General features: G+C 37.9%; 1 protein-coding gene across 1 annotated transcript in view; it reads right to left on the reverse strand.

Annotated features, from left to right (window-relative positions):
• DNAH11 (dynein axonemal heavy chain 11) overlaps window positions 1–17,936 on the reverse strand; it is a 167,931-nt gene that overhangs the window by 119,300 nt on the left and 30,695 nt on the right. Inside the window, exons 19-29 of the mRNA XM_044428955.1 lie at window positions 17,091–17,207; window positions 16,892–16,978; window positions 15,554–15,712; window positions 13,706–13,789; window positions 12,096–12,254; window positions 10,869–10,991; window positions 9,693–9,815; window positions 9,048–9,272; window positions 6,297–6,388; window positions 2,695–2,821; window positions 2,406–2,555 (exon numbers count right to left, since the gene is read on the reverse strand). Coding sequence (XP_044284890.1) covers window positions 2,406–2,555; window positions 2,695–2,821; window positions 6,297–6,388; window positions 9,048–9,272; window positions 9,693–9,815; window positions 10,869–10,991; window positions 12,096–12,254; window positions 13,706–13,789; window positions 15,554–15,712; window positions 16,892–16,978; window positions 17,091–17,207 — 1,446 coding nt within the window. The remainder of the gene's footprint in view (window positions 1–2,405; window positions 2,556–2,694; window positions 2,822–6,296; window positions 6,389–9,047; window positions 9,273–9,692; window positions 9,816–10,868; window positions 10,992–12,095; window positions 12,255–13,705; window positions 13,790–15,553; window positions 15,713–16,891; window positions 16,979–17,090; window positions 17,208–17,936) is intronic.

The following is a 17,936-nucleotide window of genomic DNA, read 5'->3' on the forward strand; positions in this document are numbered from 1 at the left end:
TTGGATTTTGATCCACACTAACTTTTTGCACTAAGCTGTACTAATGGTTTTAATGGGATCCAAGCTCAATTAATTTGGCATGGATCCAATCTAGCCACTTGGTTCAGATGGATAGGTCTGCACCATCTAAATAGGCCCTGTGCTGCCCCATTCCACTTTTTCTTATGAGCTCGAATTCGGTTCCTCATTGCCAAATTTGCTATTACAACATAAAGTGGTGTTGTTTCTTCATTTAAATGTCGTGACCGACTATGGTTTACCACAAAATCAGAAGGAAGACAGGAAATTGGAATACAAGTTGGAAGGATGGAGAGTAAGGAGGGCTTACGTAAGCACAGGGTGCATTCATGTAGGATTAAGTCACTAGAACATATTTTTGCATCTGAAGTACATTGAAATCAACCCACTGGGCAAGTGTGCATCATGGCATGCCACCCTGCAAGTAAGTCATGGTGGGCTGGCTGTATACTAAATAAACCAGGATAATGCTGACAGATGGTCAATCCCTCTGAGGCTTGCTGTGGTTCTAGGTTGTTAATGATTCACTCCTCCCACCTGCTGCCAGCACACATTCTAGGGCCCTCTGTGGGAAAACTTCCATTCCACAATCCTTTTCTCCCTTGTTATGTCAGCAGTCTTTCAACTGGTCTGTTGATTGCTCGGGGTGATTTTCGCCTTTGCTGGCTTTGGAAGGAAAGTTTTCCTATCTCACCCTTGTCACTTGGCAGAATGATACCTGCTTATGCTTGTTTTTCAAATAAAAATTGCACACTGCAGCAATCCCTTTGGCGGCTTTTGTTTCTGTCTTGCAGTTCATCTGCTTTTTTTGCCAACCTGAGATATGAGTTTCAGTCACCTCTTCTCCCTTACACCACTCTCTCTACACTGAAGGCTGCAGTGCACCAAAAACGTTCCTTTCCCCTCAACCACCCCTTCTGCCCTCAAACTGCTCCTAAGACATTTTGAGTTCTAACTCCCTCTACATCAACTGCTCCCTGTTGCGGCCTAACAGAGAGGTGGCATTTGCTCACCTTCATGTCTTTGCTCTCACCACTGTTCTGTCAAGTTGCAGAAGTGGCTACTCCTGCTCTCCTGAAGGAGCAGTTTATTTATTTATTTAAACCATTTTTATGCCGCCCCATTCGCAAAAAGCCTCAGTGCCCTGCATGATTCACAAATGTTATTGCAGCAGCTATGATGTCTTTCTCCCCATTAAGAAGTGTGTAAAGGAAGTACCAATGTAATTTTAAGTTGCCAAACACAGGCAGTACTGGGAGTCTTTGGCAGCAGTCGAAGTTCTTTGGCCGTGGCATCCTCAAAGCCGAACAGAGCACCATAAGGCATCATACCCGCAAAGAATCCTGGGGACAAAACCAGTTTCCAGGATTCATGGCGGTGATGGAACATTTTGTCTTGTGCTTCAGGTTTGTTATAGAAGTCAGGTTCATACTACACCTGTTTTTGCTTGAACACTGACCTTAATAGTGTTAATAACTTGTACAAGGAAAATTAACCGATTTTTTCTCCTTTTCATGCCCTTTGGGAATTAAACTTTGATGATGATGGTGGTGGTTTGTTCATGATTTCATCTGAGATCACCTGGACTCAAAAGCCTATGCCATGCTTTTTTTTCTTTTTCTTTTCTTGGTCATATTAAGTTCCCTGACAGAAAATGCAACCTAACTTGTCTTTTCTGTTGTCTGAAGCATTTAAATATAGCCTGTCTTTTGATTCTCCCCATCATTAAATTTATTTGGTAATATGAACATCCAGGATTGCGTATGGCTACAATGAAGGGTTACAATATACAGTTAGAATAAGAGATGGATAAGGTAATTTTGAAAATTATATAGGTGGTCCCAATTAATGTAGAGTTTTGTCTGTCTGCTAGGAAACAAGTGTGCTTCCCATATTAGTCGAAGGACTTTTTTTTTAAAGAAAGGTTCCTACTCACATATTTTTAAAACCTGTCTACCCACACGTGTGAGATTTTGCAGGAGGTAGGGTGTCTTCAACAGTTTGTTGCAAAGCTGCATAATTATATTGCAACACTATTCAATATAGAAAAGAGTTACTGTTTTCACTTTTATCTTCAAGTGTCATTAAAAACCTACATGCTTAATAACTATTTATTAGCACATTTATTACTACTTTCTATGTCCTTTCTGGATACACTTTTCATTTAAAAGAAAAAGCGAGGGTTGGCATATCATTTGAAAGTCTTTTGCAGTTCTTAAAGAATTACTATTAAAAGATTTAATATAGGACATGGGAACAACCTTTCTTCATATGCCTCGTCAAAATTACATTTCTGATACACTAATTTAACTTAATTACATTTGTCTAATTTTAGCAAATAAATAATTTTTCTCAGTTTAGCTTATTAAATTAAAGAACCAACATACCGGACCAATACATTCAAATTCTGTATTGAATGGGACATACTCCTTTTCTTTGCTGTACATCCCTAGCACAATATTCCCAGATTGTTCTTTGTCGTCTTGAAATTTAAGATCAGCAGTGTTGTCAAAAAGTTTAATAAGATGACAAGTCACCTGTATTCAAATAGCAGCATACAATTAAGGAACTCCATTATTGCAAGCTTATTCAGATTTTAATCACCTTTTCTTTCACTTTTTCAGTACCACATTTCTTAGCAGAGAATCTTTTAAATATGATCGCAAGAAATTTTACCTGTTTTGGCTGTGCTCCTTTTGAGAGAATGTCAAGCAGATCAGCAGATGAAACAAAATAGAACCGAGGAAAAGCTAAGCGTTTGGTTTCTAAGTATTCAGCAAGGGCTTTTTCACAAAGGGAAAGCCTGAAAATTAAGAAAGAACATTTTGGATATTTACATTTAAGAATTTTTGCACTACAGACTCAGTATATAGGGTAGCTGCCCATCAGGAATAGAGGCATTTCAGATATCCTATGAGAGTGCAATCCTATGCATATCTATTAAGAAGAAAATTCCATTCATACTATAAAATTTTCTCTAGGTTAAGTGTGTATAGAATTGCAGCCTTACAGTGTAATTCCGTACACATTTACTCAGAAGTAAGCACCACTGAACTCAGTAAGCCTTACTCCCTCCTAGGTTAAGTGTGTTGATGACTGTCGCCACAGGGTGCAATCACATACATGCTTTGACAGAAACAAGTCACATAACTACAAGAATTCCTGAGCCAGCCACTCTGGCTGCGGAATGCTAGAAGCCGTAGGATTTCCTTTTTCTAAACACACATAGGATTCTACCCCTAATCACTTGCCTATGGCATAACACTAAAATGCTTTGTGAGGGTCCAACTGCTCCTCACAGAAAAAGGTATTCAATAAAACTGTCGCACTGGACGCAACTAGAAGCACCATTCTGTCACAGTTGGAAAGAACAGGATAGTCCCTGGCTATACAGAGCTTACTTGTGCAAATTTGATCCTTGCAGAATTAGAGCCACTAATCCAGGGCTCCATGTGCATTTCTACATGTTTAGGCTTTTTCATTCGCCTCAGTCAGCTGCACAGCTCTGTGTGTATCTGCATCATGCACAGACGCGCCATTTCTACTAAAGTCAGTTAAAGGGTGCATAGGAACTTCAACACTGAAACATTACACTGGTGTGAAGTAATTTAAAAGTTGTGGAAGTGCATAATCCAAAATGAATATTCCTTCATATTATTTCATAATCTACCATATTAGCAGGCCATAACAGTTCTCAATACATCCCTCTTGGCTGGTTTTCTGACATATTGATAATGTCATTTATTTATTACATGTATTAATTGGTCACAAAACATTTAAAATATTTTACTTGGAGAGATTGAACATCCACGACTCAACCTTGCCCTGCATTTATTTGCTATTGTTTTTAAAAATCTGTAAAAATGCAGAAACATAAGATGTGGAAGATATCTAAAATAAGCTTTATAGAATGGAGACTTGTGGTGCAAATTTATATAAAGTCACTCTGAAATAAGTTCTACTGAGTTGAATGGGGCTACCTTCCAGTATAACAGTGTATCGTAAGCTTAAGTAGTTTATATATTTTATATATTAAGGATGCAAACCTATGAATGTTTAAACAGAAAAACATTCTATTAACTCCCACAATTTTTCAGCCAGTCCTGCTGGGTAATGCTGGGAGCTGTAGGATTTTTTGGTTGAAACATGCAAATGATTCAGTTCTAAGAGAAGAAGAAACTAATATTCCTAATATTAAAGTTTACTAATACACATTAAGAACTAATACTTTCAATTAACCTGTCTCAATTCACTGATCTGGAAAAATGTAAAGCAATATTGTAACAATATCCTATGAACAATTAATTCATAGAAAAGTATTTGTACAACTCTCTCTCTGTGGGCCAATTAGAAATGAAAAATAAGTTAATTAGAGGAAAGGAAAAGCACAAATCACTGATAAGCTTTGTAAAACCTGATTCCATCAGAAGGCAAATGAGAACTATAAATATCCCATTACAGTTACCTGAAATGAAGAATGCTGAAAAAAGTAGAACAAAGATTTTGCAAAAGGAACCCCACACCCAAAAAATAAAAATAAAAAATCAAGAACATGGGGAGGCATATCATGTGTCAACCAAAGGAACTGTTTCAGGAAAATACTTCAGTCACCTAACCTCATTGACAGTATATGAAACATGCAATGGAAATGACTTGGTTTGTGCCCTTGCTCACAATTATGTAACAAAAATTACTAGGTACAATTTACCACAAGATCCTCTAATTTGTCTCCTCAACTAAGTACAAGAAAAAGTAGAAAAGTTACGAAGATGTCTTTAAACATTTTTTTCGGGATGCTATTCAGAAAAAACTGTATTGATTAAACTGGGGTGGTCACCTGAAATCCAGCAATTCTCGATCCTAATCTGGCTTGTTTTGTTTTCCAAGCTGGCAGCTCCTTCTCCTAGCCCTGCCCCTACCCCTTTTCTTCAAACACTCTTCTTTTCACTGCACTTCATATATTTCCCCGCATTCTAAAAGGCTGAAATCATGCTTAAGGCTTTGTCACCAGCAATAACAATATATTTATTAATATTAATGTTAATATTGTTTTGGCCCCAGGCTTTTAACATTTGGTTATCACTATAATGCAGGGCCTGAATTCTATCCTCTTGCTGAACTGAATTCTGTCCTCTACCCAAAGCCACTCCTGTTTAAATTAACAATACAGTAAAAATCCTGTATCCACTGATTCAGTTAATGTGGTTTCACATAACCACAGTCCAAAAGAAGATCTGATGCCTCCGTGTGTGTCCCATTCCAAGGGAGCTCATCCCACATTGCAAGCCTCGGGTGCAGCCACATGCCAGGTCCCGAGTCCAGTGCCTGCCCACCCTTGCCAGGAAGTGGCGTACCATTCCAGCCTGGCAGAGGCAGGCAAGAGGAATTTTCCTAGCATTACTATCTGTGTAGAGACACAGTGCTGCCCACATGGATCTCCCCTTTCTTGCTCAGTCCCCCTGCACCCGTCCACGGAACAGTAGGCCACAAAACTCCAAAAATATTCCCAGTTAATTATGGATGGCAAATTCATGAATAGACAAATCTATGAAAGTTAAACCCATGAAAAATCAAATTTGTACTGTATATAGTGTTCGCTACTATCTGAGGTTTCAGGCATCCACTGGGGGGCTTGGAACCTATCCCCCATGCATACAGGGATCCTTCTGTATTCCAAAGAAAAATAGTTATGTTATGATGGACTGCTAAACATCCTATGCTAGAAGGAAGGAAAACAGAAGAATGGAGAATGCAATACTATCAGGATTTCTTTTCTGAATTTTGTGAAGTCCATGGAAGGATAAGGAGCACCTCAACTGATGGCAACCTGCCTCATACATCTATGTGGAACCCTGTACTGACAAGGTCTCTAAAAGAATAGGCTTGTGATGGTTAGACAAAGGCTGCAGATGTCTGTGCCAACGTGTGGATGGGTGAGGCAGGGTAAGTGGCATCCCTAACGTGGCTACGACAGGAATGTGGCCCCACTCTTCATTCGCAATGCGTTGTCCCCTTCAGGCTTCTCATGTGTGGAAGAAGTTGCAGCATTTAAAAAAAAAATTACAAGAAAGATTGCTAGTATTATATTTTTCTATCAAATTACTGAAAAATAATAGCTTATATCATACCTACTTAACAAAGTTTTCAAGCTCTGTGAATGTAGGTTTTAAGAAAGAACCCAACCATGATAAATTTTGAAGCAGAAACCAAAGTCCATAATCCTTTGGCTGAATGCTACTGAATACTGGAATATGTTACACAAAACTATAAGCTACTACCTGAGTTGCAAGTCTTCAAGTTTTTCATATAAATTGGGCTTGGTTGTTGCTTCCAATACATTTTTTGTATGCACAGAATTGTTCATTAATTCCTGGGTATACAATCAGAAATATTAGTTTCAGTATTAATGCACACAAAAATTTTGGTCATACTTTTATTTCTAAGGACATTTCCCTACCAGGGAAAATGTTTTCCAGTCTATAAAACTTCATTTGCTGGAGATGAGTTACTTTATCAACTTACAAACCAGTTATTCTCGAATCTTGCTCTGTTTTCCTACAAAACAAATCTGTTTCACAGACTTTAAAGCAATAATGACTATACATGTCAGAGGAATTACGTCCCTACTTTGCACACTTCCTCAATATCCAAGACTGTCACTCTCAGGACAGAAGATCACATTGCAGAAGAGTTTGTCCTTCTGCACATCTCCATTGCAAGAATGGCCTGATTAATCCTTTCAACATTATACACTGTTTAGTGATTATAAATTTTTAAAAATGAGAAGGGCCTTTTTGGGGTTGGCACCTTTCTTTATTCTTTATTAAGGACCAGGTAAAAACCTTCTTATTTTCCTAGTATTTTAATAGTTAAAATTTTCCTTCATTTTAATATTATATTTTATCTGGTATTGCTGCTGTGCCTCTGTATCTATTTGACTGCAATTGTTGTGGGCTTGTTATTGTTTTATTTGGTATACTGTTTTACTGTTTTATTGTTACATGTTGCTCTTGGCTTTCTTGTTTATAAGTTTATTCTTTGAGGAGCTCAGACTGGCAGTTGGGCCCCAACAACAATCCTTGAGCCAGGTTAGGTTGCAACACATCTGCCTAAGCCCAAAATAAAAGCTTATGTTAAAAAACGAAATAGGATATGAATTCTACTTTCCTATACTTAATCCATTAAAAAGTCACTGGTCTAAATTATATCCTTACCAGAAATCTGCCATAATTATTTTGAAGACACAGAGCACCACAAGAATGCATTGTAAGCATTTTAGTATTTCCTAAGCTGCTCACTTTGAAGGAAAAAAATCATGTAAGGTTTACACAAAATACTTTTAACTTTTGCAAATATGCTGTGGAATGAATACATAGGCTTTCTATTAATAAAGTAATTAATTCTGAACTGCCCAATAACTCAGGTTCTCTGGAAAGTGTACAGCTCATTAAAAACATAATATATACATAAGAATGAATAAAAACAGCACATAATCAAACCAAGATAAAATCAGAAACAAAGAATGAAATCAGTCCAGCACACAAAACTAAAGAAAACCAAAATGATAAAACCAAAACTAAGGTGATAAAAGTACAGTGGTCTAAAACTGCTAAAACTTGTTCTTTAAATACATGGAAGAGTGAAAATGTGTCTGTTTAGTGCTGAAAAGATTCTAATATGGCTGCCAGAAAAGCCTCTTCAGAGAAGGCTTTCCACAGATGGGGTTCTACCACTTAAAAGGACCTTACTCTTGTAGCTACTCCCTGTTTCCATGTCTGGTCAGGGAACTTGGTGGCAGGACTAAGAAGATGACTGTATTATCAAGGTAAGTAAATGTGGAAGGAAATCTTTTCCTGGTACCTTGACACTGAGCCTTTTAGAGAACGGTAGGAAACTTTCAGCACACAGACCAAATATGGCTCTCCAGTGTTCCTGAGTGGTCATGCCCCTATCCCTGCCCCATGCCTTTTTCCCAATCACCAATTGTTTGGTGATTTCCTGGTGGGTTTTGTGCAATTCTTTTTCCCTTCTAAATGGTTGAAATGCTTCTTTTCTAAGGCTAAGCTATTAAGAGATCCATGCTAGTATCTTTTTGGGCTGTGCCACTTTTTCTTTGGGCCCTACTCCCTCTGCCATTGGACATGCCCACAACTGAAACGGGACCCTACAAGAGTTTCACAAAGAAGTTGGCCTTTAGGCTGAGAGAGTTTCCCTGCTCCAGTATTTAGGGTTTAAATACTGAAAAACAAAACTTTTAATTTGGGGCTGGAAATGGACTAGCAGCCAGTGTAGACTATGAAGTATTGACATAGTATGATCATATCAACCAATTCCAGTTACTATTCTATCTGCCTATTTTCAAGTTTCCCAACCATTTATAAGCCTCATTACAATGATCCCGATGAAAGGTTTCCAGAATGTGAATAAGCATCATTATGTCATTGTGTCCAGGTAGGGTCATAATTAGTGCAGAAGCCTTAGTCATTAAAAGGCACTCTAACCCATGGAGGACATTTAAACCTCAAGTGAAAATGGTAAATCTAACAGAATGTTCAAATTACAATCCTAATCTTTCAGGACAGGGCTGTGGGTCTTTAAGCTCAGCAGAGCACCTACAGGGTACCAAAAAGCCATAGCCCCTTTCCCTGATCCCATCTCAACTGAATCACACTTTGCTGTCCCTCTCCTGATACAGGTCATCCTACTGGACATGACCAACATGAGCAAGGTCATAATCCAAATTGTCAGGCTTTAACCATAAAAAAAAATCATCAAACACAAATGATGGTGTTTTGGACACCTGCACTCCTGGGATTGCTCTAAATGCTTATCACCTCTCTGGACAGCATATCTGTTGTAGATTAATATTGCCTTTTAAATGTTCATGTTTTAAGTATATAGTTCTAGGTTTCATGGAAACACTAGGAGAATGGTGGCCCAGTACTTTTGCTAAAAAGAACTGATGGGCTTGGAGATAGGATGGGATATTTTGATTATGGTATTTTTTAGTATGCTAATTCTTCATTAACCTTAAAATCTGCATCAATACGATCAAATCTTTTTGAATCTTCAGGAAGCTGGTCTCTGATATCATTTGAACCAATGAAAATGCTTTCAAGATGAGACCATGTACGTTGAAGTTCCATCCAAATGGAAATGACTGAGTCTGCCACATTCAGCTTTTTTTGCCAGCTTAAGACTTGTTCAATGAAATACTCAACGTATCTACTTTGTAGAACTGTTTGCAGCTGAACCTTGAAAAACAAAGAGGATGGGGGATAACATTAAAGGATAAATAAAATTATTTGAACAGGAGTCACAGCTACAAAAGCTTTACAAAAAATATCTGCAAGCTATTATTACAGTAAATCACAGCAAAAGACATTTTCAAACCTTGCAAATGGACAGCGTATTATTAAATGATTCCATACTATCTAAAGGGAAAAGAGACACCAAGGACCTGTAATTTTGCTAACTCCTACACAGACAGGAATTTTTGTTAAAACATATACAGTCAAGAACACATATAATTTTACAGCCTAACATCTGGGACAGCAAAGATTCACTGTAAATACGAATTCTGAAAACAGAGAGGCAAGTTTTGCCCAATTATTAAAAAATGGTAATTCAGAAATGAACACATTTAATATTTACATTAGCAAACATCATCTTACTTGGTTATTGTCTAAAGTCTCAAAAAGCTGTTCATCAGTTTTCAACAAATTGATGCCTGTTCTGTAATGTTCTTCGTAAGAAAACTCCATGGTAGCCCATGTCTGTCTGATTTCTGTAAGAATCTGGTTAATACATCAGAACACAGGTTAGAAAACTTGCGAAGGAGCATTATTAATCGAATCCATATTTTACACAGCAATCCTGAAAAGATGCATTTCCCTTATAGCTCTTGAAGGACACAGTTTTCCCTTATTCATTACGCTAGATTTCATTACCTCCTTACCCCAGGAGTTTCCAGTGTGGCACCCACAAATACCTCTCTCAGTGCTCGCCAGGTTCCCTGTTCTTATTTTTAATTTTGTTTCTTAAGTTGGTTTTAAACTGAGATACTGGTACAAAGTGCTGCCATCGTGTGCCATTTTTATTTGGGTTCACATTTAAAAGCTCAGAATACCTTGTAAGTGGGTAAATTTATTCTTTTACTATTCCCAGTTTGCCTTCTGGAAGTGAGTATATTGTGACTATTCATGTGGTCCATGACAGCCATTTTGTGACTGTGCCCACAAAATCTCAAAATTCAAAATATGCCAAATAACCTGAAAAGGTTAGCAACTTGTCTTAGGCCATAGGAAAATGACTTGCAGAAATCCATACAATTTGCTTTTTTAAATATAGCTAAGAAAACAAAGATAGGGTGAGAAGATTTCTTCTTTGTGGTACCTTTGGTTTCCCTTCCCTGGATTCTGGCCCTCCTAAATAAGATTAACTAGTCAGATTTCTAAAATTAATTCCAGACATGGCTTATATGATATTTGACTCAGCATTCAGTTCTATCCAGGTATTTCCATCTTCCCCACAATGTGCAGCTGTACATTTAATAAAACACTGCAAAAACATAATCCTACGATGATTGGAAACAAAACGAATAGCGTTTTACTTTTTGGCCCATGTACTCCTGCATAGTTTTATCAATGCACAGAAGTGCAAATGTACATCAGTAAGCCTGAGTACAAAAGCAATGTTGATTGATATTTCTCTTTTGAAGTGTTCTGCAAATGCGGAGATGAACTGGAAGCTGAATCTATCAGTTCCACTTCAAAAACAAAAGGGCTGGGCAATTCAGAATTGGAAAATCAAGGAATTTTGGAAACATCTAAAGAAAACAGAGAACTGACCTTTTCAATTCCAAGCTCTTTCACTGCTTTGTCAACAATGTTATGGACATCATCTTCCACATTGTGAAGCTTCAGTGCAAGCAGATCTGCTAATGTTGTCTCTTCAGTTACTGAAAACTGAACCTATAAAATATTCCAGAGGAACAAAAGGCTTTTTGACTTCCCTAGTTTTTCTATAAATGGGCACAGAATGAGTCCAAATTAAAATGCTGACATTACCCTTTAAAAAAAGGAATAGGCAAACCCTGGTCCGTGGGCTACATTTGGCCTGAAGAGGATGTCTGTGCAGTCCAGTTCCCCAAGATGTTCTGCCTCCCAATCTTTCCCCTACACGTTACTGCCTTGCTAGACAGGGACTAGTAGTTTCATTCTAGATATACAACTAAAAACAGGAGAAAGAAGCAGCTGCAGCTTTTCTTGCTTCTTTAATGTTTGATTTGATAAAAAGGGGATCATGTGACTGTAGTGGCGGATAATCTATAAAAACAGTCAATATTACCACTTAAGCAACACATACTGCCAATAAACAGACTACTGAGCTTTGAACCATTTTTGTTTACTATGGAAGGCTACCTTCTCAGCTTCAACTTCTGACATAGTTAATAATGTTCTGAATAAAAATAGGCCAGAATTAATTCACTTATGAAGTCTTTGATATTTTTCATTTTTGACTCTAGTTCTGGATTAGCTCAAAAACTGTAATATTTATCTGATTACAGAGTTTCAGTGTGCTTTTGCTCAGATCTTATTACTTGCTACATAATTTGTGACAGAGACAGGCTGGTGGATTAGGCACTATGTGGGGTCTATGTAAGTAACACTCATGAGGAAAGGATGCTCCTGTCTAAAAATTTCATACTGACATTCTAGAAAAGTTATATATTGATTGCACTGCAGTTTTATGGTAGGTTTCTGGAATTCATAAGCATGTCATAATAATTGTGGAATTTACTTTTTCCAACAAAATTGCAACGTTCGTAGAATAAAAATATGTTTAGTTCTTCCATTTGTAATTGTAGAGGAATGAGTAAAGCAAGCTGCTGAGTAACATGGCTGGCACGGTGCTACTGGTCCTGCTTATGGGTTTCTAGTTGGCAGCTGGTTGGTCAGTGTGTGAACAGAATACCAGACAAGATTGTCCTTGGTCAGATTACAGATGGCTTTTCTTATGCAATACATGACAATACACCTGAGAGATCTTTTCAATGGCACTAGAAAGATACTTACACCTATTGCATTCATCATCTGATGCCAGTGTCTGTCTCTCATTGCTGGATTCTGCAACTCTGTTACAACCCTCAGTGATGTCAACAGATTCTTTATTCTTATCTCAAGATTTGTATATACATTCCAGGAACGAACGTCTTTATCCAATGACCACATCTCCTAAGCAGCACAACAATCTTGAGTTACACGGTGTCATCCAACAGTTGCTTGCAACCTGTATTTCTTTCAGCTTATTTTATCAGAATAAATGTTGACAGACACCTAAACAATTGTCTCAGGAATTGTTCTGAGACAACTCTTCTTAAGAGTGGAGTTGATACATCCCACTATTGCCCTTCCATGTTGGGAGGCAGCAGCTGCTGTATAAGATGCAGCAGGCAGCACTGCAGAAATACATCATTAATGAACAGATGTGCTAGAGTCTTTTCTGGTGCAAGCAGACTTTCCACAATAATTCACGCCATGGTGGCATCTGGACTGAATCAATATCCTATGCTGCACATGAGACTGCCTCTGAAGAGTGCTCGCGAACTTCAATTAGTCAAAAGTATTGTTGATCAAGATTGCTCAGGACTCATTGAATGTATAAATCCAACTCTGCCTCAAGTACCAATTTGTATCTAGGCTAGATTCATGGTGTCAGTGCTTTAAAGAATGAAATGTTTTGGGGCCAGGTTATCTGCATGCTGCCTCACTGCATGGGTGCTTATCTGTATACTCATTTCAAGATCTGCAGTCCCATCCCATGTTCCTCCACTTTCAGAACTGAGGCAGGAGGCACAGAAGACAGGGGTTTTTTGATTACAGAACTGCACTCAGCCTCCCAAAGGTAGCTGATCTGGCCCAGCCATTTCAGTGAACGGCAAAAACTTGGTCTTTTAGTAAAGGCTCTGAAGCAGGTCACCCCAGTGATAAATCAGCAGATAGACTTAGGTAGAATTCAGTGCTTCTCTTCAGCTGGTGCTGCTGAAGTGTTGCACCCATTTTTGTTTGTTTGTGTCTATGTTTGGCAAAATATTGTTTTCATTTTATAACCACTTTATTACTGTTACAGCTTTAATATGTGTAAACTCTCTTGGAGTAGAATTTTTTGGGACCAAAAGGGATAAACAGTAAGTGCTACAGTAAATATTTTTTCCCAGTGATAGCAGAAAGGTAGCATTATACACTTTCTAAACAAATAATTGTGAATTCTATGTGCTTCTAGGGTCTTTTCTATAAAAAAAGAACAAACCAAAGAAACAAAGTATACACTGCATCTCTACATAGAGCTAACCCTTTTTGTTTCAGATTAACCTCAGAAAAGGAGAAGCGTGAGTTTATCATTTTCAGCTACAGGGAGATGACACTTAAGTCAATCAAATAGGAAGACTAAAAGAAACCAAAGTTGATACAACGGTATACTGGCTAGGAAAAAGAGAAAAAATAAGAGCAGCAAATAAATAGTGGAAATATAATGTTGGATTGAGAGGTAGTCTTACCTAAAGAGCAGAACGACTGAAATCAATGGAACACAAGTTAGTTATAAATAATCTCCCAAATTTTAATAGGCCTACTCCAAGTATCACTACATTTGGATCCAGCCCTTCAGGGTTGGCTCATGAACTTACCTTGGCAAACCTTCTGAGCTCTACATCCATCTGTTCCGTACTAATCTCTCTCCAATGGCTTTTTGTCCAGTCATTAATGCTGCTCTGAAACAATAGGAACAGAGAGAAATGTCACTGACATTTGGTAGCAACATGTTTCTGTAAGGGAATAAACTGATGCCAGAGGTAAGACAGATTATGTTTATTCATGGATCAGTGTTACTTTTAAAGGTCCCCACACCACCAAAAATTACCAAAAGAAGCTACTGTACGATGCAGATTCTGTAGGGTGCAGACCCTAAGGAAACCAGTAGTAGGGTCCAGGTGCCTTACTTGTATTTCTGCAGCACTACTTTATATAGGGCAGGATTCATGCTGTAACCAACAATAAAGAATGGATCTGGTGGCCCAAGATACCAGAGACTCCTGTTTGGCCTCATAAAGTTGCTGACTCTGGGTTTAGCTCTCTGTCTGAACTACTTTATAGACTGCCCGTCCCATCCTAATCCTTATTCTTAACTCTGCTCATTTCTACTTTGATTCAGCTACTGTTTTAGTGTTTTGTGTACTGGAAGATAAAATGCAAATATTAGGATACAGAATTTCTAATAGCCACAAAATACAAGAGAAATATAAAAATCCAAAATAGAAAAGAACCAAATATTTACTACATTGGGGAAATACAGTACCAGTCATTGGGATGTGACAAGGTACAGTAGTTAAACCAGTAGCCACCAAAGTTTCCAACCAATCCATCTCAAGTTTAAATGACAAATATTCTCTCTTTCCTGACTATGGAATGCGCTCCCCAGAGAGGTTCACATGGCACCATCATTATATGTTTTTCGGCGCCAGGTCAAGACCTTTTTATTTAATCAATATTTTAATATGTTTTAATATAAAATTTTATTGTTGTATTTTATTAATTTGCAGCCAGTGTGGATGGTCAGTTTATTTATGTTGTAAGCTGTCCAGAGATAAAAGTAATTGGATGGCATTTTATAAATAAATAAATAAATTTGGGGCCCCACCCTGCCCATACTCTTTTTGTCTTATTTTTTCATTTTGAACAAGATTGTCATTGGGTTTTCTTGTTTGAGAGTTGTATAGTCTTGTGTTCTTTCATTTTATGATTTTCTTCTAACTGAAATGTGCATTTAAATTGGTCTTGGAATTGGTTTGCACTAATGACACTTTTTCACCACCATAAATGAGTTTAGTTGTGTCAAAATTTTTAGGTGCATGGTTAGTGTGGAAAGGGAGTCCAGCTCTTGCACATTCAAGATTGCTCAGATAGACTTCACCAATTCTGAGAACACAACAGAGGGGCAGAGTTGGGCAAATAACTTGGCAGTTTCCAGGTTATGTAATGAAGATTCCCAGACAGAGAATGAGAACCAGTTAGCCTTGGAAAAAGGAGACATTTCAGAACAGGGTAGGGAAGAGATATGAGGGGCTTTCTTGACCTTATGAAGAGATGACAAGCAAAGCAAGTGGACCAATTAAAAAGTGTCCAATGGTCCCATCATCTAGTTCTCAACAGCAAAAGCTACTCTCAGGGTGGCGTCAGAATCCTTTTTGAGGAGAGAAGGAGATGTTTCAATTTGAGTTCAACTCTTTGCATGGGCAGATGCTTCTCTCACAGCTTGAGGAGAATGCTACTTTAATGTATGCTCTACTGTAACTAGTTAAGCTCTAATCAAACAATTGTACTTCTAAAGTCTCATCTAAGAGGAAAAGATGGAGGGAGAAAACTGCTCACAACAGTATTAATTTACATGAGTTGCTCAAACTTCAGCTTTTAAACTTTAGCATTCAGCACAACTGCCAGCAGTACAGTGTTCTTCAGGGGAAAAATAAAACTCTTACTGTGACATAAATATTAATATCCCACACGCCCTTCAGCAACTTGATTTCCTTGCGGCATTGTTTCATTTGTTTGTAATCGGGAATGACCACTTCAAAAAGACTGGCAGATCCCTGTATATGCAACATTTCTTCTTCGAGTGCCTCCAGCTCCTGGTTTGCCTTAAAAATGCAAAACACACAAGCAAGATCGGCTAAATCTAAACAGCAGATATTGAAGACGAAGGAATTACATTGATGGATAAATAGGAATTTCTGTAGGAATTCTACCTATTCCATTTTGCTTTCTGACATTCCTATACAAGGTTCTTTTACAGCCCAGTTCCTCAGCAGGTATAAACTAAATTCAATGCAGAAGCACTGATTTACATCAGCTAAACTTCTGCCTCACTAGATTTATACCCATATATCCAAATATGGCTGCATACACACACCAGGTATTTGATCATATGTGCGTGACATGAAATTAAAAGGATATGACCCACAGCTTTATTCTGACAATAAATATTTTTATTTTTCATTAAGTTGCTCAAACGGAAACCAATCATGATTTTATTTTTAAACAAAGTTAGTCAGTGCAATGTGTCAAGAACTGCCTTTCCCAAGAGTGTACAGACAGGGCTTGCACACTCCTGGCGTGATTAATAAGCCACAGTGGCTTGTTAACCCTGCCACATCTGCCAGTCAAGTTTCCTTAATTACTTTTGTTGGCACCACTTGCTGTGTCATCCAAACCTGGATGATATGACTTACTGAAAGGAGCAGCAACCCTCAGTGGAGGTTGATGGTTATTTGAGATTTGTGGCCTGCAAAACATGCCATGTCTCCTCGGTTTGAATGACAGAAAAAGCCACGCCAATGAGGACAATTGGGGAAATCCAGCTGGCATATGAGTGGCACAAGCATTTGGGGAAACCCTTATTTATCCAGCTATGATCTTACAAACAGAGCCATAATGTGCTTCTAAAAGATCTAATTCTGATCACACTGAGATCAGTTAGAAAACTCACGCTCATTTTAAATAGATCACAATTCATTTAACATCGGAATATTAGGTAGGAAGGAAAAATATTTAACTCTATGCAAACTATTCTAAAATTATTTTTCAAAAATCAAGAGCATTCAAAATGCATAAACCTTCTCTAAAATGGTAAGGTGTTCTAAAACAAAACAAGCACGCATATTTTAAGCTGCACGGACACATAAACTAGCCTTTCAAAACGTCAAGCGCCAAGCAAAAAATTGATGCCAAATACACATTGTACAATATGTAAAAAGCTATCTTTGTTTTATAATGAGAAATTATCAGCATAACATGCACCTCTGAGATTTCTCCATTACCTTATCCAGAAGCACATATGGAGCTTTGGCATCAAAGTGAAAGGGAGCATCCACTCTAAATCTTTCTCTGAATGCTATCTGTTTCCCCTGGTAAAAGAAACGTAGGCCATAAATATTGTCAACAATCTTGTCCTCATAAAAGCATGTGTGGGGGCGTATTTTTTTTTTTCTCTTTTAAGGAAAAAAACATTTAGCTTACATCAAAAGCAGCACATTTTTTTCTGAGAAGGGTAACTTCCGAAGTCAGAAGAGGAGCCACTTCATGCTTTACAGACACAGCAAGTTTTTTGGTGGCATTCCATCTTTCAGGCAGTTCCTACAAAATAAAGGCCAATGATATAGGGAGAGTTTATGGATACTTCACGCCCTACACAGTTTATTCAGAGTTACCTATCCACATCTGCCAAGTGCGTGGGAACTACTCACCCATGAGTGGTTCCCACGCAGCCGGATGCTTTGGCATAGCTATGTAGGATGTGGGAATAGAAAGCATATCAACTGTCTGGCTCAAATTCAACTACAATTAACATAACCACTTGAAAACTCATTTAAAAACAAGTCACAAACTCTCTTAGTCTGTTCCAGATAAAATAAGGATAGATATTTAAGAAGTGATGTTTAGATAGCCTTCAGGTCTGAGGAAGAAACCAAAAAAAAATTCCACATAGGCCCTTATAAGTCACTAACATAAAATCCTTGGGCTGTGATTTGAAAACAGAACAAATCCAGAGTCACCAAGAGTCAGGTGCTTTTCTGAAAACTGAAAAGCGTATTTCATTTTTTTTTTTTACAGCAAAATACACTCAAATCAATTCATACTTTCTGCCTGTTCGTGGTGTCACTGCTATCTGCACCTGGAACAGCTCACCAAATTTTCTGAGACGGAAGGCTGATATAAAGAAACACAAAGCTTCTAACAATATAAATTAAGGTGCAGAGAACCTTGTTTCAATTATTAATTCAATTGATCTGTACCTTGCCTTTCCATCAGAAAATGGCACTCAGTAAGATTCAGCCCTTATACAATGATACAAAAACAAGGGAG

The sequence above is a fragment of the Varanus komodoensis genome, unplaced genomic scaffold (assembly GCF_004798865.1).
Source record: "Varanus komodoensis strain SLA01 unplaced genomic scaffold, ASM479886v1 scaffold2, whole genome shotgun sequence".
In the NCBI taxonomy this organism is placed as follows: Eukaryota; Metazoa; Chordata; class Lepidosauria; order Squamata; family Varanidae; genus Varanus; species Varanus komodoensis.